We start from the raw sequence: 27,312 nt of genomic DNA, 5'->3' as shown, positions 1-27,312 counted from the left end.
CGAGCACCTCAGGGGAGGTGCGGCCGTGGCGCCGTCCATCCACGCCCGCACGATGCGGAAGCAACGGGCCAGATCGATGCGGCGGGAGCTTGCGTGGTATTTTGCATCGAGCCCCTTGTACAAAACCCTTGTCTCATTTTAGTACTGGCGTTGGCGCATTTCCCTCGGACACCCCCGTAACCGATCACCCTTTTCCGCGCCTTGGACGGTTCGCAACGTCAGCGGTCAGCCAGCATTGCAAACCGCTCTCTTCCGGTCTTCCGCCAGGGTTAAATTTACCGACCGGATACCGCGGTAGCCGGTCGTACCGGTTCTGGTTTGGGGCAGTTTCAAATCGGCCCAAATTTAAAATTTGAATTTGAATTTAAAAAAATGATAAAATTCTAAAAGAATTTAAAAATACTTCAAGTTGCGACGAATCTAATAGTGTTAAATTTTTTCAAATATTCATTCATTTAGTATACTTTGCGGGCATTTAAAGTTAAATAAAAAACGTGCATACAAAAGTATACAAATATAATATAAAATATATTATACATTATATTAATGTAAAAGTAGTACAAAAGATGGTTGGAGGGTTCATTTAAGCTAAAAATATGTTATACAAAAATTCAAATTTTGAACTAAAGTCGGTTTTTTTGTTCAACGGACTAGTTTCCACTCAAACCGGATCGATTTACCGGTCAAACCGGTTAGCTAACCGGTGGAAACCAATTGAACTGGCATCTATAGTTTGAAATTTGAATTTGACTAGTTTTTATCGGTTTCCGGTCAAACCGGTCTGGTTTACCGGAACCGAACCCCGGCGGTTTCAGGGGACCGGTCGGTAAAAAAATCCCTGTATTCCGCAAGGACCTGGACAAACAAAACTACAAAAGCCAGCCTCCAAGGCAAACTGAAACAAGGTGTACATTGTTTTTTTTTCAGCAAAATAGTAGGCACCAAAGCCGCTCGAGAACTAAATAAATTGAGCTTAGAAGAAAACGACTTTGGCTGTGTCGGCATCCACTGATAGTATTTTACAATGGCATTGCAGTGTGTGCTACTTTATTGAGGCACGCATCACGCATACATGCCAATATTGCATCAACTCAAACATCCCTCCATATTAGATGAGCGTTTGTTTAAGGAAAAAATAGTGTAAAATAACACATTTCAAGAAATTTAGCGACGGCAATGTAATGTACTAATGTCTTGTCCAAGATTTGTGATGGTGTTTGGGATTTGATCCCGCTAGTTCTGACCTCATATTTGGGGGGGGGGGGGGGGAGGCACAAAATGAAAAGACTCAAACGCACTTAAAAATTGTAGGCGGTCTAAGGCCAGTCTCGATGGAGTTTTATAGAGGATTTCATAATATTAAATATCATCAATTTTGCTGGCCCAGGAGAGAAAAGAATAAAGTTTCATGAGATGTGAGGAGATTTTAATCACTATGAAACTCATCTGGCTCAGTTACCTAGTTCTCGGTCTAAATAATTGTGCTCATAAAACTCGTACTGACCTAAGTTAGATTCTTTGGGATATGTACAATGAAAAATGTCACAGGCGTAGCAAAATGTAAATTGCTAGACTATGGGGTATAGGTGAATATTTTATGTTATTAACCCTTTAGATCTTTTTTCACGGTCCAATCTTTCGGCACAATCCAACGGTGTGGGCACATGATCAGTACATATTTGCTGCATGAACAACCAAGTAGGCATGTTTCTTATTTCAATAAAATTTTATCGCAGTTGTTGTTCCAGATTGTCAATTGATTGTTGGTAGTTATGCTATAAAATAAAGTAGATCGCTAGGTTACTCGTTGATATATGAAATTATCTGGGTGAGGATGAAAGATCTGCCTGTCATTTAACAGTGTTTTAAAATATCGCCATCTATAGGAAGTTCATTTGTTTTCCCTACCATGCCATAGGTGATAATTGCACTAAATTTTGCCCTTATATTTTTTTATGCAGCACCCACATTTAAGACAACGAATATGAAAAGTCTCCTGGTGTTTCTTTTCTTTTATTTTTCCCTTAGTTAATATTTCTGTTGGTTGGGTTGGGAATCCCTGGGGCAACATCATGTCTCTTTTCCTTTTCTTTTTCCATTTCTTTAGACATGAAAAGGAAGCAGGAAAGAATTCGCTAGCTTATGCATGTATGCTATCTGCTACAGATAGCAGTAATCATCAAATGGCTGATTCTAATCGGAGACGAGTGATTTTATCTTTTGAAAGGCCTATTGATACAACAAACTTCATGGAGAGAGATGGAATCTCTCCAACACAAAAGTTGGACGAGAATGGATAAGAGGAATAGGTTCAAATGCATAAAAAGAGGACTTGTTCTGCCAAGATAGTACACGGATAAATGCCTCCAGTTGCTATCATCACTTCAACATGGGCTGTGTTTAGATGAGGTGAAAAGGAGAAAAAGTCACATCAGTCACTGTAGCACATTGTAGCACTTTTCGTTTGTTTGTGGTAAATATTATCCTACCATGACCTAACTAGGCTCAAAAGATTCGTCTCGCAACGTACATCAAAACTATGCAATTAGTTTTTTTATTTAACTACATTTAGTACTCCATGCATGGATTATTTACTATATTTAATGTATCGATGTGATAGGAGATGTGATGGATGTGATGGAAAGTTTGGAAATTTGGTGGGAACTAAACACACCCATGGGTTATTCAACTGGAGGCATCGCCCATGGGTGTGTTTAGTTCTCACCAAATTTTCAAACTTTCCATCACATCCATCACATCTCCTATCACATCGAAACATTAAATATAGTAAATAACCCATGCATGGAGTACTAAATGTAGTTAAATAAAAAAACTAATTGCATAGTTTTGATGTACGCTGCGAGACGAATCTTTTGAGCCTAGTTAAGTCATGGTAGGACAATATTTACCACAAACAAACGAAAAATGTTACAGTGTGCTACAGTAACTGATGTGACTTTTTCTCCACTTTTCACCTCATCTAAGGGCGCGTTTAATTCCCAAAAATTTTTACCTCCCCTTTAAACACATGTATGAAGCACTAAATGTAATTAAATAACAAAACTAATTACACAGTTTGGATGTACATGACGAGACGAATCTTTTAAGCCTAATTAGTGCATGATTAGCCATAAATGCTACAGTAACCCACATGTGCTAATGACGCGGTCAAATGCCTCAAAAGATTCGTCTCGTGGTTTCCAAGTGAGTTCTGAAATTAGTTTTTTAATTAGTGTCCGAAAAGTCCTCCCGACATCCGGTTAAAATGCTGATTTGACCTCCAAAAATTTTTGCCGGTGGAACTAAACGCCCCCTAAACACAGTCCATGGAGCAAAGGCAATGCCACGGACCACTGCTGCTGTGTTTCGGCGCTTGGGGCTGAGGACCCGACCTGACCTGTCGATTGTCGTCATGTCATTTCGAAGCCTGGCACTGCCATACGCGGTCTCCCCTGTTTCCTATTGACTCTTGGATCTTCACAAGCATCGAACTGGACCCTGTTTAGTTCCTGAAAATTTTTCTACAGTGCCCGTCATATCTAATTTTTTGACACATACATGAAGTGCTAAATGTAGTCGATAAAAATAACTAATAACACAGTCTAACTAATTAGCACGAGACGAATCTTTTAAACCCAATTAATTCATAATTAGATATTAATTGCCAAATAACAACGAAAGTACTACAGTGTCAAAATCCAAAAATCTTTTTAAAGAGAAGAAAAGAATTCACCTTTTATTTTCAAAAAAGAGAGAAAAGAATTCACCTTTTATATTGAAAATCCTAACATAAGTCTGATACATGATCCGTTTGAAATTATAAATTTATTTGTTTCATTAGGTAAAGTCTTGGACTAACCACAATTGCTTTAGTAATAAACTATGAGTAAAATACACCAGAAGTCCATAAACTTATAAGAGAGTGTCACTTAAGTCCATCAACTTTGAAATTGTATTTGGTCCATAAACTTGTACTTTGTGTTACTTAGGTCCACAAACTCTCAAAGTCTATTTCTAAATCAATAAACTTGTAATTTGTGTCACCTAGGTCTATAGCCCACCATCTAGCCTTCATGCACCGATATCACACCAAAATTAAGCTACACATTGCGCGCGCGTTGCTGGAGTTCCATTAGAAGGGTGAAATTTGAGCTCTAATTCAAATCAAGTGCATAGTGAGAGAAGATAGGAGGAGTGAAAGACTTATTTTGGAGGTTATTGACATGTATTAGAATTCAAAGAGGGACTTATAGAATGTCATTGGTGAGTTCTAAGGCTTAGATCTTACCTGTAACATGGGTGATGAGGAAGGGGATATTACGTCCTCTGTGATGCGGGTGGCCGGATATGATGGCGCCAGGTGTCGTGGCGAAAAATCTCGTGATGAGATTAGACTTGGATCAATCTAGAGTGATTCTTGGTGAGGGGTTAAAAGATATTCATGGAGAGCGATACTAGGGCGACATTTGTGGACGCATCTATAGCAACACAACTGCTCATGAATGAAGTTTATGGATATAAAAATACACTTTCGGAGTTTATGAATCTGAGTGACACAAATTACAAGTTTACGGATCTAAAAATGCACTTTTAGAGTTTAAGGATATATTTTCAAAGTTTATGGACCTACATGATACATATTACAAGTTGATGGATCTAAAAATACATTTTTAAAATTCGTGAATCTAAATGACATACCCTTACCAGTTGGTGGACATCTTATGCATTTTACTCATAAACTATTTTTGTGACACAAAGTTATTATCATTAGAACAGTCACAATGTGCTTCAAAGAGTGGTCTGTATAGTCCTATAAAGACCGGCTCAACATTGTGAAAGATGATAATATGAAGAGAATCTATTATAGGTACCCATAGACATGAAGAGTACCTATAAGAAATAGAAAATATTAAACTCTCTCAATCCTTACCTGCCATCCCCTCTAACCATTTTGTTGCTGCTCCAACTACTAGTTTGGGTGAAATTCTTTTTATTTGTGAGTGGGCTCTTTTATCTATGGTCCATTGTAGACTTAGGTCCTGTTTGGATCTCAATTTTTTTCAGAAGTCCCTATCACATCAAAAAGAATCTTACTATTTTATAGTATTAAATAAAATCTGTTTATAAATGTTTTTTGACAGCTGAGTGCTTTTTCGCGAGACGAATCTAATGAGCCTAATTAATCCATAATTTGCTACAATAATGCTACAGTAACCATTCGCTAATCATGGATTAAGATACCTCATTAGATTCGTCTCGCAGTTTAGCCCCAGGATTCTGCAGTTAGTTTTATAATTAACATTTATTTAATATTTCTAAATACTAAAAAGTCCCTGGGATTTTTTTAAGTCCCTATTCCAAAACACCCCTTAGGCCGTGTTTAGTTTCGGCGTAAAATTTTTTGTGTTGGAATCTTACTAATTTGAAGTACTAAATGAAGTCTATTTATAAAACTTTTTGCACAAATGTGTTGTAAATCGCGAGACGAATCTAATGATGCTAATTAAGCCATGATTAATCAATATTTAGCAGATAGTACTGTAGCATCACTGTTGTAAATCATGAATTAAATAGGCTCATTAGATTCGTCTCGCGATTTACAGCCCATCCATGCAAAAAGTTTTGTAAATAGACTTCATTTAGTACTTCATGCATGTATCGAAATATTCGATGTAACATTTTTTTTTGCGTTTATAGGATTTATGAGGTGTGATCTAAACAGAGCCTTAATATTACTGGTATGAAGGTCTGGTTGGACCATAAATATTGCCCTTGCTCGTAGGGAGCCCACAATGTAGTGAAAAAGTAGTCAAGTAGTCCATATGAGATAAAATATTCCATCCAACCACCTTATCTCATCAGTTCACAATGGTTAACTATTTAGATCTGATGTGGCAATAAAAAATTAGAAGAGAGTAGTCACTAGTGACAAACAAGTAGCTGATTTATTTCACGTAGTTCAAAAATATGTGAGAGGAGCGTATGGTTCTGATAGCATAAAATAATTTTTCTTTTTATCTCTCACATCTACATCAGCAAATTACATGGCTAGTACTAGTTATTACCATTGCAAACACGCTATAGGAGAGAAATAATAAAAATTACCCATACTCTCGTAGCACTATGGGCTACCCATAAACCAATATTATAACTGTCCGAGTTGCGGCAGGAACAAAGTGAAGGCTGTGTTTAGTTCCCCCAACTTTCTTCAAAATTTCCAAAATTCCCATCACATCGAATCATTAAATGTACAAAAAGACGCATGCATGGAGTATGAAATGTAGATAAACAAAATAACTAATTTCACAGTTTAGATGTACATTTCGAGACGAATCTTTTGAGCCTAGTTACCCTATGATAGGATAATATTTATCACAAACAAATAAAAAGTGATACAGTTCGCTACAGTGCCAATTTTGCAGGATCTAAACACAGCCGAAAGAGGGCGGCACAACCTTACTTTACATTGAGACTTTGCATTGTGGGGGTAATATTAACTAAACCCTATTGACACAAAGCTGCTACCTGTGGACTGCTTCAACCGTATACATCGGGGTTGCCCTTAAAATAACTAGAAAAGAGAAGAAACTGTTGAGCTAAAAAATACGTCAAAGAGCAAAATCACATAAAAAGCCACTTAGACCCCGTTTGGGTGAGCTCCCTGGAGAACGAAGTCGGAGCACCCCACAAGAGAGCTCCGCATCTCCCAGCGCGCCGCTCAGGAGCGCACCAGCTGTGCGTATATTTGGTGCATCTCCTGTTGGTGCTGCTGGTGAAGCCGCTGGAGGATCCCTTCCAAACGGGTTTTTACTACTTCCCCACGCGCATTGTAATATGTTTAATGCTGGCTTGTGTGACTTGTGATAGAAAAGGCAAGAGGGTTTAATAAGCGGAGAAGAAATGGTAGAGTTGAGTAAATATTCGCTCGACCTACATTATGTATTTGTCATGATCTTTTATGCTGATGGATATTTTTATCACGATATATACCGAATGTTAAATGATTTATACTTTTTCCGTCCTATACTTTAATCATTTCGATAGTTATAAATTTTACTATGCACCTAAATATAATAGTAAAATTTATAAATTAAAAATTCAAAATAGCTAATAATTTGAGACGAAGGACGAGCCGTTTCAAACTGATAGGTGTGCCCTTAAAATGACAATGTTGTGTTACGACGGATGTTGATTTACTGTGAGAGAAAAAAATATTATTTACTGGTTTCGGACTGACAAGTACAGTATGCGAGAAATCAAATCAAATCAAATCCGAAGGAGGGGCAAATGCGTCACTCCTCGGAGCCGCCCACGACTCTCCCCACTCCCCCTGTCTTTCCAATTGGCGCTCCCTTCCCAAAACGCTCCGAAAACCCTTCTTTCACGCCCCTCACGGCAACCTGACATCCACTGAGTTGTGGGTCCCAACCGAAATAGGACCCGCTGGCAGCCAGACGTTTCAAGGGAGAGGCGTCAGACGCGTGGAACGAGGGGGCGGGTCGTGAGGTGCGCCCCACCACTTCTCCCCCTCTTCCCGGCCGGGCCATCCCATCGCATCCCTTGCGCGTCGCAGCAGGAGGGGGAGGAAGTGGCGGGGGGATTTGGAGAATTGGAGAGCCGCCGCGCCCGCCCGCCCGCCCAGCGGCCAAACCCAAAAATTTGAACCTGCCCCTCCCACCGCCTCCTCCCCTCCTCATCATCTCCTCCCCCACCCCCCGGCAATCCCCATCCCCCATTCCGCCCGCGCAAAACCCTAGCTCCAGCGCCCCCGCGAACCCTCCCCCTCGCAGCCGCCGCCACCTCTCCGCCATGCCGGACCTCCCCTGCGACGGCGATGGCGTCTGCATGGTCTGCCGCGCCGCCTCCCCGCCCGAGGTCGACCTGCTCCGCTGCTCCACCTGCGCCACCCCGTGGCACTCCCCGTGCCTCTCCAAGCCCCCCGCCCTCGCCGACGCCGCCAGCTGGAGCTGCCCCGACTGCTCCCCCGACTCCTCCCCGGCCCCGGCTCCCGCCGGCCCCGGGAACGACCTCGTCGCCGCCATCCGCGCCATCGAGGCCGACCAGACCCTCTCCGACCAGGAGAAAGCGCGGCGCCGCCAGGCCCTCCTCGCCGGCTCCGCCCCCGCGGCCGCCGATGACGACGAAGACGACAACGCGGCGGACGACGCCCTCGAGATCGTGGGGAAGAACTTCAGCTGCGTCTTTTGTATGAAGCTTCCTGAACGTCCCGTCACGGTAAGTTCCCATTCCGATTTCGTTCCCCCACGCCTCTTCTCTACTACCAGATCATCTTGCTGCTAAATGTCGCACTTCGACTGCTCAGATCACATGCCTGGAGTGCCAATCAACCTAGTCATCTTGCGCATTCCTTTTACTTTTGCTCTTAGATCTTCTCCATTCTGACTCGATTCGGTCTGTTCAAATCAAAATGGTCCTTCTTCATGTGCCGGCCATCTATTATTTATTTATTTATTTATTTTTATTTATTTATTTATGTCAGATGTACCGTCACGTCATATTTCCTTCTATTCTGCACATATATTTTGGTTTTCCAAGCTAGAGCTGCTGTGATGAGTGGCATTATTTCCACGTTTGCTTAAATTTAGCATCTCTTTTTATTTCCTACGTCTGCTTAGATATGTTACAGAGATCTAATGTTGTTTGCTGAAATGTAGCATCTATTTTCATTTCCTACGTTTGTCTGCTGTTTGCTAACTTCCCATAGTAAGCAGGCTGCCTCTCAATCTTTCAAAAATGTCACCTGGTTGACAATGTTGTTTGCAAACTTCCCATATGAAATAGCCTTGCTCGTCATCATTTGGAAAAGGCTGTCCTTCTACCATTTGGAAAGGTAGCTGTTTGACAGTGTTGTTTGCTATCTTTCCATAACAAATAGGGGGCAGTCTCCTATCTTTGCTGCATATCTGCTAACTTTTGTTCAGCGCGACATTATCTTTATCTAGCTTGCTCATTCATTAGTAAGGGTTTATTGCACTTCATAGTCTCAAACTATCAGGTAGCATGAGACATGCATAACCTGTTAGCTGTCATCAGCAAACCGTTCATTGTTTCATTGTTCTCTATGGTCATTAGGAGATGACTAACCATTGCAGTTCCAGAGTTTTTAACTCTTTGTTCTATGCATATTCTTTTATATTTCAATTTGTAAAATGTAGTATGGCTGCAATGTTTTATGTAACCTCTATTCAATAATTGCTTGTGCCATTTCTAACCTACGTACACTTTTGTCTTTTGCAGACGCCTTGTGGCCATAACTTCTGCTTGAAATGCTTCCAGAAGTGGATTCAGAATGGGAAAAGGACGTGTGGAAAATGTCGGGCGCAGATCCCGGCCAAAATGGCTGAGCAACCAAGAATTAACTCTGCACTAGTTGAAGTTATCCGGATGGCTAAGATTTCAAAGAATCCTAACTCATCAGGCTCTACTGCACCATATCACTATATTCGGAATGATGATAGGCCTGACAAGGCATTTACAACTGACAGAGCTAAGAAGGCTGGGAAAGCGAACGCTTCTAGTGGCCAGATCTTTGTGACCATTGCACCTGATCATTTTGGCCCCATTCTTCCAGAAAATGATCCTCGAAGGAATATTGGAGTTCGAGTTGGGGAAACATGGGAAGACCGTCTTGAGTGCAGGCAATGGGGTGCCCATTTTCCTCATGTAGCTGGTATCGCTGGCCAGTCTACATATGGCGCACAATCAGTAGCCCTCTCCGGAGGGTATGAAGATGATGAAGACCATGGAGAGTGGTTTCTTTACACTGGAAGGTAATAAAATTTTACCACCTGTTCTTTTTTCCATATGGATCCCAGATGTGCTCTCCTTATTGAAATGTCTGTAAAATTATATCTACTTATGCAGTGGTGGAAGGGATCTAAGTGGGAACAAGCGGACAAACAAGGAGCAATCATCAGATCAGAAATTTGAGAAGCTAAATGCTGCTTTACGCATTAGTTGCTTGAGGGGATACCCTGTCAGGGTTGTGCGGTATGCTTCCTTTTGTCATTCTTGCACTCGAAACCATGATGTTCATTAAGTAGATGCTGTGATCTTCTATCGATCCTTTCTTTATTTCTTAGTTTCCTTAATTGTTAAATACTGAGGTTTCTAATTTTACAGTCTATACTACTTTGTATCCTTTAATCTTTGAACTTTTGTTCTACATTTTCTTAAATAGGTCACACAAAGAGAAGCGTTCCTCATATGCTCCTGAATCTGGTTTGAGGTATGATGGAATTTATAGAATTGAGAAATGTTGGAGGAAGATTGGTATTCAGGTAATTTTATTCTCCTGTATACAAAGTGCAGATGTAGCTTCATGCTTTCATACCATGCAGCTGCCTATGAGCTGACAAATTGAATAATATATTGAAATGTATTGAATACTCTTCTGTCTTTTGCCATAGGGTAAGTTTAAGGTCTGCAGGTATCTCTTTGTACGGTGTGACAATGAACCTGCTCCATGGACCAGGTTTGACAAAATACTGTGCCCTGTGGCTATTAGACTATAACTCCCGATCTTAAGGAAAAGGGGCATGTTTGTGCTGACATCTTATGCTTTGGCTTTTAAGTGATGATCATGGTGACCGTCCGAGGCCATTGCCGAAGATAAAGGAGCTGCAAGGTGCAACTGATATAACGGAGAGGAAAGGACGGCCTTCATGGGACTATGTTGTATGTACCTCTGTTTCTTCTTCCAATGTAACTGTACTGTGTTATGAATGGCTTATACTTTGTTGTGATAGGAGAAAGAAGGCTGGAAATGGGTGGTGCCTCCACCAATCAGCAAAAAGCCTGTTCTGTCTGGGGATCCTGAGACTGACAAACAAATCCGGAGAGCAACAAAGCGTGCTCATATGTCTGTGGCTGAGAGACTGCTGAAAGGTTTGTGCCCTTCTGTTTGACCTATTTTGTGGTGACTCTTATGATGTTTTGAATGCATTATCTCAGAATTACTTTTACTTTCCCGGGTCCTGCAGAGTTTGGTTGTTCCATCTGTCGGGCGTTGATTAAAGAACCCCTTACTACTCCATGTGCTCACAACTTTTGCAAGGCTTGTTTGCTTGGGGCATATGATAGCCAGGCTTCTATGAGGGAAAGAAGCCGTGGTGGTCGGACCCTAAGGGCACAGAAGATTGTGAAGAAATGCCCTTCCTGCCCAACTGACATCTGTGACTTCCTAGAAAATCCCCAGGTGTGATGAAATATAATTTTGTTGAAAGGCATATATGGTGCACAGATTGTAGAGTTGGTCACATGCTTTGCTTTTTTTTTCCAGATCAACCGAGAAATGATGGAGCTGATTGAGTCTTTGCAACGCAAGGCTGTTGAAGAAAGTGACACCAAGGTGGCTTCAGATGATGCTGAGGAATGTGGCGATGGCGAGTCTGAGGGAAATGATGGTGCTTTGGTGAAGGAAGAGGATGATAGTAGCATGAATGAGGATGGGCAAGACAGTGCTGATGCTAAAGCTGATGGCTCTGTGAAAATTGTGGTTGAAATCGAGGAAGGAAAAGATGAAAATGCCAAGATGGGTGTGACTGAAGTGGTGGATGTGTTAATTGAAGAAAAGGCTGTGAAGGAGACAAAGAAGCGCAAGGGTGATGCTGAGACCGGCACAGATGGTGCTCCTGCTAAAAGGATGAAGAAAAACGTTGCTGCTGTGGAAGAGGCTACTAGCACTCCAGTGAAACGGATCAGGAAGAGTGGCGATGTGGATAGTGAAGGCAATGGTAGTCCTGTTGTGAGCAGTGGCCGTCGGGTGACTCGGAGCAGTGCGAATGCTAGTGAAGCTGATGATAGTCCGGCAAGGCGGACCAGAAGCCGTGTCAGAGCTGATACTGGTTGCTGATGGGTGATGGAAGCAGGGAAGTGCGGAAGCTGGGTGGTTTGGAGCTGGATGATGTTGAAGGGAGGCTCCATTTTTTTGGGGAGGTATGTATTCCGGGAAGTTTGCTTTCTTTTGGTTGGGGTGATTGCTGCGCCTGTGGGTGAACTGGATCGCGTGCCACGCCGCATCTGTTTCTTTTGGTTTGGTAAACCTATTGCCGGCCTTGGTGATTCCCTGGTCGTGCCTCCTGGAATCTGGACGGTTGTTTATCCAAGATGCTTAAACTATAACCTAAGTTACCAGCTCCATTGGACGTGCAATCCCTGTGTATGCCTATGCCTATGTTTTTTGCGCGTCTGGTTTTTATCTGTTGAGTACTGTGCCCACTCCGTTCGTTGCAAGTGCTAGCTTGCATCACCACATTTTCCAGTCTCCTGGCTCCCGCAACTAGAGGTCCCTGAGTTTGCTTTGGCCCGTAGATATCGCAATAGTTCCGAACTTGCTCGGTTTTCTCTAATTTTATCTTGTGATGCTGCTATCTGTGGGGTTGCCGTAATCATCACAGTAGAAGACCAAAACAGGAATCAAAACGTTTGGTCTTCACGACAATTCTTTACACACCGTAAACATGCACAATGCAAGGGAAGGCAGCGTGGCAAAATGACCATAAAACAAACAATTCAACTTCATTAGCGTATCACAATCTCGATAATTCTGCTGTACAAACTCATTTTCACCCGCCTGAACGCCGGAAACACAGCACCTCTACCATTTCTGCTCCACCTGCTTGCTCTTCTCCGTACATATAGGTTGCTCGATGTAAGGCAAAACTCAGGCATAATTTAGGGTGAATCTTCAGCAGGCCCATGCAGAGCAGAGTTCTTGCTAATCGTCGAACTCATGTCACAGCCTTGCCGATGAGGACAAAAAGAAAAAGAAATCAAAACAGGGAATGGTTTATTACAGGTTCTTCAGCCTCCAGTTAGTGATCAAACATTACTTATCCCCAGTTGGGAGCAGACTTGAACTGGGCTCTCTCGCTACGCTTTTCTTAGTTAGGTGAGGTCAATGGACTTCCCTCATTAGTGTCTGAACCAGTGAGCGGTCTGTTTCTCCCAGACCGAGTCCGGACATTGTTCCCCACAGGGAAAGGCTCCTGAACAGGATGTGTAAAGTTAAGGATTGTTAATCTTAATGTGGGACTGACCCATGAATTCAATATGGTATTCACTACTTGTAATCTTGAGGTTTACAGCGGTGACAACAGCAGCAACATATTCATACCTGATCTCCAGCATTTGGACCATCTTTGTGGAAAAGCATAGGACGACACCATTTTTCTTCATTCATTAGGCTAGAATTCTGAAAATGGGCAATCAAAGCATTCCTTCCCTGGATCCTGGCGTATGCAAGTGATGCCACTTTCTCACTATTGAACTTCTCCCATTTCTTGCCATTGAATGTCTGCACAAAATTACCAAGCTCCAATTACTTCCTCGGTTCCTCCCAACATATGTTCAATCAAAAAGGTGAGTTAAACTGGAAATACTTCCTATTAATATGAGTTATCTAGTAAGGCCCGAGGACATAGCCATATACCTTGTAAAATGGAATTATGTGCTGTGGATCAATCATATTGATGAAAGCATAGCCCACATTACACTTGTTCTGAGGAAGGCAGACATTGCAAGAGTCAGTGCCAGAATCTTACTGCAAGTTTCTACCTTCATATTTGGGGGAAAAGGAATAACATACCTTAAAATCAATTGGAAGATAGATGAAATCATATGTTCCTCGGTGATTCTCGTCAATTACAGCCAAAAGTAGCTTACAGTTGTACCTGTTGATAGCATCAAGGGTAGTAAGTCCAGGGAAGAAAGAAGGCCAAAATGAATAATGATACAAGTAATATGGAATAAAAAAATGGCATAAGGTGTAAACATACTTGTTAGGAATGTTTTTTATCATCAGTGTGGTGCGCGAGTCTTCACCCTTCGCAATCCGGTCAAGGTCAAGCTCAAATTGCTTCTTGTTTTCAGACTGGGCAGCATTTCCATCATGCCTGCGGCTCCTGATCCGATCATTAGTGGCATCATATGAAGTAGAAACACACATCATTGGACTCCTTCCGTTGGTTGCATGAAATATTTGTTGAAGTGACGGAAACCCAGCATTTACAGGGGAGAACATGGTCTCCCTGTAATTTCCTCTAGTAGGTGTAAATACAGAGAGATCTGATGGATAGAGTTGAGGGCTACCAGGAAACCCTACGTTTTCAAGTGATCCTGGATGAAAGGAATGTACATTTGCAAAACCACCAATATTGCTTGGAGCTGAACCCAGGTGATGTTGGTCCATAGGATGAGCACCAGTGTTCCGCATATGAGGTGGCATGGCAGGATAACCATGCATATTCCTTGGTTGATGGAAGTTGGACCACAACATTGGGGTAGAGGGGCTCTGAGGAAAACCATTTGAGTTATTCCAGGTGTGGAGATGTCCATGAAGGGGGCAACTTCCAATTTCAGTAACTCCAAGTGCTGAAAAAAAAATTGAACTGATGAACTTTGGAACAGAAGAACAAAAGGAAAGCCCAAGAAGTATAACATCGGCTAACACATCTACAAACTTATATCAATACAGTATATACCGACATGTAACACAGACATGTAACACAATCTAGTGACAAAAAAAAATGTACACTTTTCATAAAGAACTCCTATTTTATAAATCCATGTTAAACATGAAAAGCAATTAAATAAAGTTTTGCAGAGACAAAACTACAAGCAGTTTGGCAGAGAATTTTTACCTTCACTTTGATCAGAGGAATGACCATGATGATTACTGGAGCAAATTTGTTGGTTATTATAGTCCACTCCTTCAGTTAGCCTGAAGCTCGAATTCCTGGTACTTAATGTCATGGACTTGCCATTGCAAATGCTGTTATGACACTCTGGCAGTGAGTGTGGGTGGAAGGCTTGCAGTCCACGTCCATAGCTTCCATGACCGAGCGACCCATTAAATTCACCAAGGGTAGCTTGATTGTTGTGCTGACGTACATGTTCAATTCTGATAGGTGATGATAACTTCTGAGAACCATTCACAGAGAAGCCATGGAGCTGTGGTCTAACTGGAGTATATAAATTATGAATGGTGCCGTTCTCCCAACTTATAGGGTCTGACTTTCCTGTTTAACATGTGAAAAGGAGATGCAGGCTAAAAATTTATGAACAGAAGGGATAAATCATGTAAAAAATAGCTAAAACATCACATACCAATAGTCCCAGGTGGAGAGTTCTTAAGTTGGTGAGTTACAGTTTCCTGCTTCCATTCTCCAGAACATTGCTCCGTGAAGCTGTTAAGTACACATGAAACAAGTTACTTCAACACACAAACTGATAGGGTTTGGAGGCAACATAGTACAACTTGCTAAGCACAGAAAGCATGAGACCGGAAGTTTAATAACTCGGCATGCAGGGGGAAGAAACCCCCGAGCATTGAATAAGAGAATACCTATCACGCAGGCCAAGAAAACCTCCGAACCCCTACCCCACCCTTACATAGGGGTGCTGTGCCCGTACCGTAACCCGTGTGAGAGCAGGTCGGAGCAGGTTGGGACCTATTTTCCATGTGCTTTGGCGTGTAGGCAGGTGAGGGGATTTTTTTTAACCCCAGTCTGAAATTCGCTCTCACTGGGAGTTGAACCCAGGACCTGAGGAGTGTTACTAAGGCCACCTAACCAATCCACCTACTTAGGAGTTAGGAAGTTTAAAATTCAGATGCAACTGTACAGCCACTCATTCATTAGACATGATAAAAGTAATAGTTGCCTAGCGATTTTTTTGGTTCTCATGCAAATACTAAAAGTTAGAAGAGTGAATTGTGATTGTTAATTTACAATTACCATATATGGAAGAACAGACTGTCAAACAATTACATCAGCACAATAAAAGCTAAGTGAAGCTGTGAAAAATATGAAGGAAAATTCATCTGTCCTACATCTATGAGCATTGACAGTATTTTATACATATTAGTCCAAGACTCTCACGTCATGAAGAAAAGTGCATCTCTGACAACATAACCAGTCCTTATGAAGGTAAACAGCAATGTAAAATGCTGGTACAACTATACGTTGACATAAACAGTGAGGAAGGGCCAGCCAAGCTAATTACCATAATCCTGCTCCTCCAGAACGGCTATGCTCAACCTTGATTTTTGAGCATGACATATCACCCTTGTTAAGGTTATTTAGCGATACTTCTGCTGCTCTGACATCATAGAATTCTACAAATATCTTATTGCTTCCTGTAGGGGCCTTGCAAATCTATAACCCAAAAGGAAAAGGATGGTCAGAAGATTGGATATCAAATTTCGTAAGGCAGAGTTCAGAAATAGTACTACCTCCTTGACATCACCATAAACACTAAATATTTGGAGAAGATCATGGTTGGATATGGATGAGTCAAATATAGATACAGCCAGTATTCCGTTGTTGGCATCTCTGTTTAGAAAAATTTCCTAGTGAAGTATCACAAAGAGAGAGCATCAATACATTTGATAGATTTGCAGCATTAAGCTACTCAAGTCTTAGTCTACCAATTGAAGAAGATTTTGAACCATATTATCATGCAAGTTATGAAACATTTCCACTTCGATAAAACTGTTACTGTGTTCACCTTAGTAATGGAAAATTGAACATCAAGGTTCATCAGCCCCAGAGTTGTGTTATGAAGTGCTCTCATTGCATTCTGTGCAGCTCTTATGTCGTAGTAAGACACTGTAACAAATCCATGGTTCTTGCAGGACGTGTGGAGAGCTTGTATGTCCCCATGTTGCTGGAGGTCCATATGGAAGGATGTTACATATCTGAGCCCCGAAGGACAGCATTTAATAAAGCAAAATGAAATATCAATAGAGAATGATGAAAGGGTTGAAACCTGAAATTGAACCCTTAGCTCAGAATCTTCAATGCTCGGGTTAATATTTTTTACAATGAGAGCTCTGGAAGGGTGTTTACTAATAGAGTGCTTCCCAGAAAGTTGACACTCAAAGGATCTTTCATGAAATTTGTCACTATTGCTGGAATCATCATTCCCTAGCTCCATACCTCCTCCACTGTAGAATATATCTTCATCAGCATCATCCTGGTTAGACAAGCCAGTGCATTCGAAGCCATCAGCGATTCCAGATATCAAATCATCGTCATCAGGAAGGAGGTCTCCAATAGTTTGAGCTTCCATTTCTTTCATGGACCCTAGAGGTTCATCTCCCTCGCAACCAGAGTTAATTGCATCAGCAGATTGGCCAGGAACGCCATGTACCATCATCCTTGCTGCAGAAGCAACAAGGCAAGGGGAAATAAATACTGTCAAGGTAAATAAAGAAACAAACTAATGATGTACCAGCTGTCCAGCTGCACAATCTCAAGTAACACAACAAATTTTTTTGAGAAGTGCAAAGGGAACTCACATTTGCTAATGAACACTTCAGATAAGGAGCTGGATGAAAGGTAGTTTCCGTAATCATGCACATGTTGGTCAGCACTAGTTGGTTCAACAAAAGCTGTCCCTCTAGTAGATGAGCCAAGACTGGATCTGGAGCTACCGAGGATATCATCCCACGAAATTGATGGTAGGCTTGAAGTATTTTCTTCTTGCCCCATCAAACTACCAAGGCTAAGCATGTCCAGTTGGCCCTTGAAGGCTTGCCCTCGTGGATGTTCCAAACCACCAACAGGATTTGCGCCCATGGAATGGACCTTGTCAAGTGGAGAAGCGAAAGCTGACTTGCTTCCTGACATTAATGGACATGAACAAATACACTCAGTGCCTGAAGAGCAGTTCAATCTATTGACTTGTCAAGTTACAGCCAAACATGAGTTGGATGATATGTCGATCAGCTCGCTGAACCTTCCAACAAATTCCTACCTAACTGTCTTTAGCAGAAATTCTATAAACATTCCAGTGTAAGAAAAGCTCAGGCACATTCCCTGCCCAGTTCCGTCCAAAATTCTTACTAAATATTGGATGCTGATGAAGCATGCAAACTTCTAAATTGTTGCAGCAGGCCAGCAGCCTAACTTTCTGGTTTTAGTCAGTTAGTTATGGTTTGAATGAATAGGCAAGAATCGAGCAGGAGAACCAGCAGGCAGAATATCCCCACGGGTGCATAAACATGAAGCATGAGTTTATGAGCTGTTTTCTGCAGCATGAGTTGGACAAGGCAAGTTAGGTATGCATCATTTTAGGAGATTTTATTGAAGGCACAATAACTCTGCTAACTGCCAACAGCTAGTATAGAAAGGACCATACGTTTTGTAAGGGTGTATGAGGAATTGAAAATATAGCGCCTAACCGACGATTTCAATCATGCAAGAAACTAGAATCATGAACAAATTAAAAAGTGAAGCATGATCCACACCTTTGTGGTCAACCATTGGCTCTGGTTTCCAAAATCCGACTTGCCTCTGCATGCAACATGGAAAGTAAATCACGTCGATGTAGTGCTAGTGATATTGCATTTTATCAGGAAAAAAAAGAGAGAAAACCAACAAGGTTTTCATTGCTAACCTCAGCAGGGACGAGATCCTCTGAGAAGAATGACGAGGATGATGATTCTGGCAGTGTGGCAAAGGGCGACAGGTGCCCCCTGTCGACAGCTCCAGATGCTATCACCATCGGTGCAGGAACTCGTGCCTCGACTCACTTCCCTTTGCTAGTGTATCCCAGTTTGTTGACCTCAACTCAATCCCTGGATGTTATGTACCCTCTCATTAATTGCCTCCTGCTTAAGAAATTTCAAATGATAAGATGAAGCAAAGAGGAAGGCACAGATGGCAGGAAACGAAGGCGGGATTTGTATCTTGAGCGATCACAAGCACCCACTCCCCTCTGAAGCACAGACTAGTACTTCCTAATTTTTATCAAGACAATGGGAGCAAAAAACAATGGGACAGTGGAGAAAAAGGTCAGGTGAGAAAGAAGCTGCTTCCTTGTTTCACCAAGGAAAAATAGCAAGTTCATGCAGGTAGGTACTTTGTCCGTCCCATGGAAAGGATTCTCCTCCCGTAATTGGGAAAGAAGAGATGGGATCGGATTTGCAAACAGGGGAGGGGGGGAGGCGGAACAAAGAGAGAGGGACAGAGAACGGGGGCCAAAAAAGAAAAAAAAAACTAACGGACCTCTGCACTGTTGGCTCCTCAGGCTGCCTCAAACTAATAACAGAGGAAAGGAGAACAGCCTGCTCTGTTCTACTGGCGGATTTGGGTCTTGGGCTCTCGAGATTATATGACGGGGGCAGGCTGGCAAAGCCGAAATGCGCTGGAGATTGTGTGTGGGGGGGTTGCTTCTCCCTGGGCGTAAGGCAGCGGTGGATTGGAGGTGCGGAGAATGAATCGCGAACGCAATGCGACGGCAGCTGCGGAGAGGGGGATATCGGGGGATAGGCTACGCAGCACGCCTACGCGATTCCAAAACCCCACCACCACCAAATCCTCCCCGCAAGCAAATCGGCAGGAGGTGTCCCGCGAAAGCAAGCATTCCCGGTGGATTTGCCCCCCTTCCCCGGCCGGCCGGCCGCCTTGTGTTTTTACTTTTTTGTTTTTTGTTTCTCCCGCACTGCAAGCAAGCTGAATCTTGGAGCCCGGCAGAGCACTAACGCCCTGCCGCCGCCGCCGCACGCAACGCAACACAAACTCTACTTGTTCTTGCTAGTGGAGTAGCATCGCATGCAAGGCAGAGCAGGGAGCAGTAAGACGAGCTCCGGTGAATCACCCATTCGATTCGGAATGGAATAGTCGGGAGCAGAGTGTGGGAGATGGATGGTACGCGTGTGCCATTGCCATACCTCTGCCATGCCCGCTTGCTTCTCTTTCCGCTTGCTTGAGCCGACGGCGGTGAGGTGAGGTGGCTCGCCGGCCGGAGTCCGAGGAGGAGGCGAGGCGAGGCCTTTCTTTTCCTTTCCTTCCCTCTCTCTCTCTCACACTCCTCGGCTCCTAGCTTTGATTTGACTGATGAGAGAGATAGGGACAGGGAGAGAGAAAGAAACATTGGCCGTGTTTGGTTGGAATTGCATGGAATTTTTTCATCTTTTATCACTAATTTAAAGTAGTAAATAAAGTCTATTATAAAACCACCTCCACAACTCTCCGTGGAAATCGCGAGACGAATCTAATGAGTCCTTTGACCGCGTGACTAGAGGATGGTTATTGTAGCATCACTGTAGCAAATCAACAATTAATTACTGTCACTAGATTTGTCTCGAAAAATTACACCATCTCTAAAAAAATTTTGCAAATAAATTTTACTTAATATTCTATGAAGGGAGATTCTTTTCTAAAAAACGTGAGCGAAAATAACCAAACATAGCCAAAACAAGAGGAGTTTGCGATGTTGGGTGGGGAACAATAATGATGGAGAGAGAGAGGGAGAGCAGAGAAGGGCTGCGAGGAAGGAAGAGGAGAACAAGCAAGCAGGGAAGAGAGGAGCGACTTGTCCCTCTCCGGCTCTCCCTCTCCCTCTCCCTCTCTGTGGCTGGTCGCGCTCGCGCGAGGAACACGAGGCGGGAGCTGAGATGAGCGCCGCGATGGGAGGAGACGGCTCCTGCTCCCGAGCTCCTCTCCGAGCCACGGCGGCCATTACTCGTGCCTGCGCTGCACCTGCACGCCCTTGCCATCGAGACGGACCGTCATGGCAAGCCACGGGCACAAGCGCAAACCCTTGGACTGTTGGACATCATCGTTCCTACATGGAGAAGTCACTTTGGATCATCCAGATCGGAGGGGACAAGAACACCCAACTCGTGGATCAAATGCAAATCCTGGGAACTCTCTGCGCTGACATGCATCCGATCCGTGTCTTGTTATCTTGCGCGAGCAAGCAACCGTTCCCTGTCGCTGTCCCACGGTTGGAACAGAAATATTATTATAATAATCAACCATACGATTCAACAAGGTAGCAGATATACACACATATAATAAGTATATAAATTAAACAAACAAGCAAACATACCTGCGTGGGCCCGCAGGCATATCCTTCCTCTTCTAATCCGCTTTTTTTAATTGTTTATTAGGCTGGAGTAGTTGATTACTCCATGTCTCTCACTCCCCAAGTAAAAAGCAAGCGACGACGGGAGCAAGGCCAGCAAAGCCCGCAGGCATATCCTTCCTCTTCTAATCCGCTTTTTTAATTATTTATTAGGCTGGAGTAGTTGATTACTCCATGTCTCTCTCTCCACAAGTAAAAAGCAAGCGACGACGGGAGCAAGGCCAGCAAAGCCATCCCGCTTCGCCACATCACATTCACATACTAGTAGACTTGCGGAAACAAGCAACCGCCGGCATTACACTTTACACGAACCGGTTTCTTTTTTCTTCGTGTCCACACCACATACCCACCGAATAAGCCGAAAATACTAGTACTAGTAGTTTATCAAAGAGAGAGAAATACTAGTATTTCAAACTTCAACAAGTCAGCAGTGCTTTTCTCTCACAACAAATCAACACCAGCCACAGCCAGCCGAACAGATTGGAAGTGATTGTAATGTTATATATATGTAGGGCATTTGCAAATTTGAGTGTAAGGAAAGATTCAATTCCAACCATAATAATCATATATATAAGCAAGTATATATGACAATACAATTTAACAAAGCGCCAAAAGAGTATGGTTGTATGAGCTAAAATTGAGTACTAAATTTTAGCAAATATTAACACTTGTACACATGCTAAAGTTTTTAAAATTTTGACTAAAGTTTAACCCACAAGTTTGAATAGGCCGATGCACCAGCACTTGGATCAAACACGACCTAACGCGAAGCCTCTGATTCGGCGGCGAAGCGAAGGTGAAGTAGTGGCGGCTTGGCGAGTTGGTTTTCTTGCTCGAAGGGCAAAGCTAGAAGTTCTGGCCATCGGGGTCGGCTTTTTTGGACGACGGTGTCGACTAATGAGATAAACAGTATTTTACAGCGAATCTGCACAATTGGTCGGGGTCGCAACCCAACGGCATAAGGCAGCTCCGCCCCCCTTGGTCGTCGTCTTGGTCTTGGTCCGGTCTCGACGACGTCCCGTGGAAAGATGAGGGGGGCACAAGTACGCGAGGACAGTGGACAGGCACATACCGCTCGTGAATTTCCGATCCTCACGCCCTCTGTTTTAGTTTGACCATGGCACCAGCCCCTCTCGTCTATGCATCATTCTTTTTTTTTCTCGTGTCAGTCCTCTGATTAGTACTGATTACTTCAACTTGATAGCTATATATAATCCATAGTAATTAGCAGTAGCACTGTAGGAGTGTGCTGTGATTAATCAAATGGAGTATGGGGAGAGGGATATTCATAGTTTCGTAATCATAGAGCCCGTTTAGTTCCAAAATCAAAAAATTTTGGATGTCACGTCGATAGTTTGACCAGATGTCGGGAGGACTTTTCGGACACTAATTTCAGAACTCATTTGGAAACCACGAGACGAATTTTTTGAGGCCTTTGACCGCATCATTAGCACATGCGGGTTAATATAGCACTTATGGCTAATCATGCACTAATTAGGCTTAAAAGATTTGTCTCGTCGTGTACATCCAAACTGTGTAATTAGTTTTGTTATTTAATTACATTTAGTGCTTCATACATATGTTTAAAGGGGAGGTGAAAATTTTTGGGTGAAAATTTTTGGTAACTAAACGACCCCATACTTGCACTGCTGGGTATACTTTTTTTGAAAGTTCACTGCTGGGTATACTAGGAGTCTAGGACTAAAGCCTATAGATTTTTTTAAAAAAATCAAGGACTATAGTCTACAGTACTCCATTATTGTCTCTGGCAGCGGCACGCCATCACCTCTGCCGTTGCATTTTGGTTGCATCCAGTCAACAGTGTTTTTTTTTCACACAAAATTAACCACCAACACCAACCAACCAACAATATTTTTCTCTCAAAAAATTCGACAACCACCACCCGCAGCAGGCAGCCGAACACAATACTCGTGTTCGGCAGCTGGCTACTGGGCTGCTCGCGGCTGCTGCAAGCCAGCAGCGAGGCAGCCAGCAGCAAGCCCAGCTGCCGAACGGCAGGAGCAGCCAGCAGCAGCCGCGAGCAGCCCAATGTCTGCGAATGCGAAGACTTCCGAGAGCAAGGAAACGACTGCAAAGGCAACTGCAGTCTGCAGGGGCATTGGCACCCACTGCTCCGCTCCCGGAAAACACCACCCAGCTACTGTGCCCCAGGAGTGAGGGAAAAGAGAGTTGTAGGAAATAACGTGACTGAAAACGTATTCTACACATGGTGTTATCTGCTCGTGATGCGATACATGTGTCATGAGTGTACCTGTTTATTCGTATCAGTTTTAGTTTAAAAAATAACTAAACCATGCCGGTGGTTTTTCACTTGCATGATTGCATTATGAGTACCAGGCTAGCTAGGTCATCTTGTCTGGAGCATTACTAATTGCCCATTTTATTTTGTTCTGAGATGCCACGCGTCACATATGCTCTAAGCCGTGGATGACACCTGGTAAAAAGCATGGTAAACACTTTCAGCAGTGAACATTGAGAGAGAGAGAGAGAGAGAGAGGATTTCAGGTTATTTAGTTTATCTAAACACATTTCAGGAACTCGAAAGTAACCAAATCAAGCTATCCACTCAAGACCTCAAGCTACATATATTATTATGTTATATAATATACAAAACATTAACTGTTTTTGGGCGGTGCAGTACAGGTAGCAATCACACTATCTGACCATCCGTCATGTGCGTGCTTTTCCGTTTTGGTTAATGTTGATTTTGTTTCTGCCTTTCTCCGCTCGGTTTGGCTCCTGCCATGGATGATGGATAAGGTTGAAGGAAGAAGCACATGCATGAGGCATGATTAGAGGCGCCATGATTGATTAATTACTCTACTCGGCTTCTTAAGAGGGTGCTTGTTTGGTTCAAGAAAAAAAAGAAGATAAAAGGCAACTCGGATCACTAAAATAATCTGAAATAAGCCGCGCGTGAGTAGTTATTCAGGATGGTCTTTTACTACATTGTCTTTAATCATAAGCTAGATTATATAATTTGATGAGGAAACAAAAGATTGAAAAGACAGTTGTTCGATTTAATCACATGCTCGCAGATCTACCTATCCGTGTTGGTAGCGGCAGAGCATTCTGATCCTGCTGGGTTATACATTCTTGCAGCAGCAGGTGAGGCGATTCGAGTATATACCGCACTAAGGAATCTGATTCTAGAAATAAACACAAAGAAATTGAAAGGAAAATAAAGGAAAGAACTCTGGTTCAGCGGGAAAGAAACCAATGCGTCAGCCCGGGTATGTCACATTTGTATGTATCTTTGCATAGAGAATATCTTTAAAGGAATTTATAATGTAACAAGAAAATTATAGAAAAAATAGTGCACCCGTCCTTGTCTAGTTGTCTCCTTGTGTTTTCCTGGCCGAGGAAACCGTGTGGTGTGGTGTTTTGATGTTGTGGCCGAGGTCGACGAGGAGACGGCGGACCAAGTCGCGAGCGGAAGCTTCCACACAACTAACAAGATAGCCGCTTCAGAGGAAGGCGGAAGTTTCCCCTCCCTCGATCGACTCCAGCGTCCCCTTCCTAGGATCGGCCCCAATTCCGCGTCGCCAAGCAATCAATCGCAATCCCCCCCCCCCCCCCCCCCCCCCCCGACTCGCCCCGCGCCCTTTGGATTTCGCCGGATTCGATGAAGAAGATCTTCGGCGCCAAGAAGAACAAGGACCCGCCGCCCACCATCGAGGACGCAACCGAACGAGTATGTGCCAGAAGGAAATCCCTTGCTTGATTGCGTGCTGTCTTTCTCCTTCCTTAGGCAGGGCGACCCTCTCTGATCTTGCTCCGCCCCAACCAGATCACCAAGCGCGGCGACACCGTCGATGAGAAGATCAAGAAGCTCGATGCCGAGCTCGCGCGCTACAAGGAGCAGATCAAGAAGACGCGCCCGGGCCCCGCGCAGGAGGCCGTCAAGGCACGGGCCATGAGGGTCCTCAAGCAGCGGAGGATGTGAGAAATCAAATCTCTGCCCATCTTTCTCTTGCCCACGCCAATTCCTTTACTCATGCCAGTTTTATACCCTGACCTAGCCTCATGTGAGCCTACCTAAAATGCTGTTTGCGTGTAATCTCCAGTTGAACTGCTTGCAATTATGCTGAATCAACATATGAGTTATGACTTTCCAGTTTCCACCATATGGTAACTGCTCCATCGCATTCAATAAACATACCTGCAATATCTTACTAGATGCATACATACATTGGGGTCCTATTTACAAATATACCATCGTACAGAGCAACCATCTAAATTGTGCTTTAGGATGTGGTTGGTCATCCAAATTGAGCAGCAAGAATTTCTTGTAGGCAGGGTGAGATTCTTGTGAAATTGGAAACACTATTCTACCACCTGACAATATGCTAAGTCGCTTAGTCTTCCATTGACAAAAATGACATTTTGTCTCCACAAATTTTAGAGACTCTCTGTCGTGCCATTTGCCAATTATCTCATTATTCCTAACCTTCACACCCTCTGTGTGCTGCTATTTTTACAGGTATGAAGGACAGCGTGACATGCTGTACAACCAAACATATAATCTTGACCAAGTTGCTTTTGCAGCGGAGGGACTTAAAGATGCTCAACAAACTGTATAGCTCTGGCGCTATCTAAGAAAAACCTTTATTTTTGTTGCTAGCTTCCATCTAGATTACTAATCCAAGTCTTTTTCACTGTGCAGATGACTGCAATGAAGGCTGCCAACAAAGAGCTGAAAGGAATGATGAAAACTGTCAAGCTCGAAGATATAGATGTAAGCAGCATTCTTCCGTCTTACCAGATTCCTCATGCTTCCAATATTCACACCTTACTGCATGCTCACTTTGTTGCTTATACTCCCAGTTTGCTTTTGCATCTGAATATATACCTCCTGTAATCTGTAGAGCATGCAAGATGAGATGATGGATCTTATGGACGTGAGCAATGAGATACAAGAAACTCTTGGTAGAAGCTACAACGTCCCTGATGATATTGACGAGGAAGAACTTATGGGTGGTAAGGCTCATATTGGCAGTTTGATTTTTTTCATAATTTGCATGGCTATGCATATTTACAAACTGCATGCCTTGCCGGAAAAGTGGAAGAATAAGTTAATTCTGTGCCTGCCATTCTCATATTTTGTTTCTCGAAAAATGCAGAACTTGATGCTCTGGAAGCTGATATGGACTTTGAATCAGAGTCAGTCCCATCTTACCTTCAACCGGATCAAGAATCTGAACTCAACTTACCTGCTGCACCAACTGGCCATGCAGCAGCCCCACCACACCAGCAGCAGGTAGTGAAAACTGTGAGATTGATCTTAGATATTTGCATACTTGGATTTTGGTGTTGCTTTTCCATGCTCATCATAGTAATTATTTAGTTTTCTTTAGCTTGTCATGTGCGCTAGCCACAAAAGTAGCTAGAAACTGTATATTTAGTTGGCACACACTTGGAGCCTGTTGGACATTATTGAAGCCTAATGCAATCACCGGGCCAGAAAATTGATCACATCAAACTTTATCCAATTTTATAGAGAACAAAAACATGACAAGCATATAAAAGATAAAAAGAAATTGGGACAATCTAGGGGGTAGCTAGCCTAGGTCATATTGTCGGCAAGGAGAAAATATGCACCTGAATTGCATTTGACGCTTACCGAGTTACCTAGGAAGTGAACATGGGGAAAATAACTACCGATAGACATAAATGCTGAACTGGCATCTGGATGGTGCAGCATTCAGCTGGAGCCGGTTGTGGCTCCATGGTGACCAGCACTTAACGGTTTGTTTGTTTTTCTTTTTTTGGTTTTGTGCAGGAGGATGAACTGGGATTGCCTACAGTTCCCCAAGCATCCATTCGTACATAGGCACGGATCTTGATCAGGATTGAATGAATATCCACAGTTGAATGTAACTTTTTTTTTGTTATGTACCGCTATGATTTGTGGATGGTGTAAATTTGATTGAATTGGATTCGTCGGGACATAATAAGCAATAGCATCCTCGTGTACTCGGTGATGGTCCTGATGTTGATGATTTGATTGTGGAAAGGATAATGAACGATACGGAAGGCCGTGCTCTGCCCTGCATGTATGTGTATGCATACATTTTGTTCTTCATTTTTTTTATATGTTGGGCCGAGTTTTGGAAAGGTTCGCTGGGCACCTTTCAGAGAAGAGTTTTGTAAAGGTTCGATGGTCGTGGGACACTTGATGTTGTAACGTGAGAAGAGAGGTGGTATTTTGAAGTTACTCGTCTGTTGGACCTGCCCTTCATATTGATCCATGTGGTTTATGGTGGACGTAGATGATTTTTGCAGCTTGCTTGCCTAGCAGAATTGAACTGCGGCGCTGAGCTCTCTGTGACAGACAGCAAGAGAGGCAACGGCCAAAGCAGCAGGCACCGGCAACTGACTGACCCTCTATGT

The 27,312-nt window shown here is 43.1% G+C and overlaps 3 protein-coding genes across 6 annotated transcripts; 2 read left to right on the top strand and 1 right to left on the bottom strand.

Annotated features, from left to right (window-relative positions):
* Positions 1 to 7,721: 7,721 nt before the first annotated feature.
* LOC120697683 (E3 ubiquitin-protein ligase ORTHRUS 2-like) lies at positions 7,722 to 12,184 on the top strand. The gene is made up of 9 exons (XM_039980977.1): positions 7,722 to 8,235; positions 9,259 to 9,791; positions 9,886 to 10,011; positions 10,202 to 10,301; positions 10,431 to 10,495; positions 10,596 to 10,698; positions 10,770 to 10,908; positions 11,004 to 11,218; positions 11,303 to 12,184. Exons 1-9 carry the CDS (start codon positions 7,810 to 7,812, stop codon positions 11,873 to 11,875), a joined length of 2,280 nt encoding a protein of 759 aa, XP_039836911.1. The 5' UTR covers positions 7,722 to 7,809; the 3' UTR covers positions 11,876 to 12,184.
* A 331-nt stretch (positions 12,185 to 12,515) lies between these two features.
* On the bottom strand, positions 12,516 to 19,868 carry LOC120697682 (protein MEI2-like 3). Of its 4 annotated transcripts, none has more exons than XM_039980974.1 (15): positions 19,700 to 19,866; positions 18,424 to 18,637; positions 18,275 to 18,320; positions 17,324 to 17,647; positions 16,792 to 17,186; positions 16,531 to 16,689; positions 16,256 to 16,372; positions 16,027 to 16,178; positions 15,130 to 15,209; positions 14,664 to 15,041; positions 13,800 to 14,394; positions 13,610 to 13,694; positions 13,454 to 13,522; positions 13,139 to 13,318; positions 12,516 to 13,010 (listed from the first exon to the last, which is right to left on the bottom strand). In XM_039980974.1, the coding sequence occupies exons 2-15, from the start codon at positions 18,529 to 18,531 to the stop codon at positions 12,906 to 12,908; spliced, it is 2,793 nt and encodes a 930-aa protein (XP_039836908.1). In that variant the 5' UTR covers positions 18,532 to 18,637; positions 19,700 to 19,866; the 3' UTR covers positions 12,516 to 12,905. The 4 variants fall into 4 exon arrangements, with proteins under 4 accessions (XP_039836908.1, XP_039836910.1, XP_039836909.1 ...); XM_039980976.1 differs by having other exon boundaries at positions 18,424 to 18,604; XM_039980975.1 differs by lacking the exon at positions 19,700 to 19,866 and adding an exon at positions 19,035 to 19,191.
* Positions 19,869 to 24,405: 4,537 nt separating this feature from the next.
* On the top strand, positions 24,406 to 26,978 carry LOC120697680 (vacuolar protein sorting-associated protein 60.1-like). Its single transcript, XM_039980970.1, has 7 exons — positions 24,406 to 24,613; positions 24,710 to 24,861; positions 25,403 to 25,496; positions 25,586 to 25,657; positions 25,788 to 25,899; positions 26,043 to 26,179; positions 26,702 to 26,978. Exons 1-7 carry the CDS (start codon positions 24,545 to 24,547, stop codon positions 26,750 to 26,752), a joined length of 687 nt encoding a protein of 228 aa, XP_039836904.1. The 5' UTR covers positions 24,406 to 24,544; the 3' UTR covers positions 26,753 to 26,978.
* The last annotated feature ends 334 nt before the right edge of the window (positions 26,979 to 27,312 follow it).

The sequence above is a fragment of the Panicum virgatum genome, chromosome 3K (genome assembly GCF_016808335.1).
Source record: "Panicum virgatum strain AP13 chromosome 3K, P.virgatum_v5, whole genome shotgun sequence".
Classification (NCBI taxonomy): Eukaryota; Viridiplantae; Streptophyta; class Magnoliopsida; order Poales; family Poaceae; genus Panicum; species Panicum virgatum.
The sequence above is the reverse complement of the archived record's forward strand: the minus strand, read 5'-3'. Positions and strand labels throughout refer to the sequence as shown.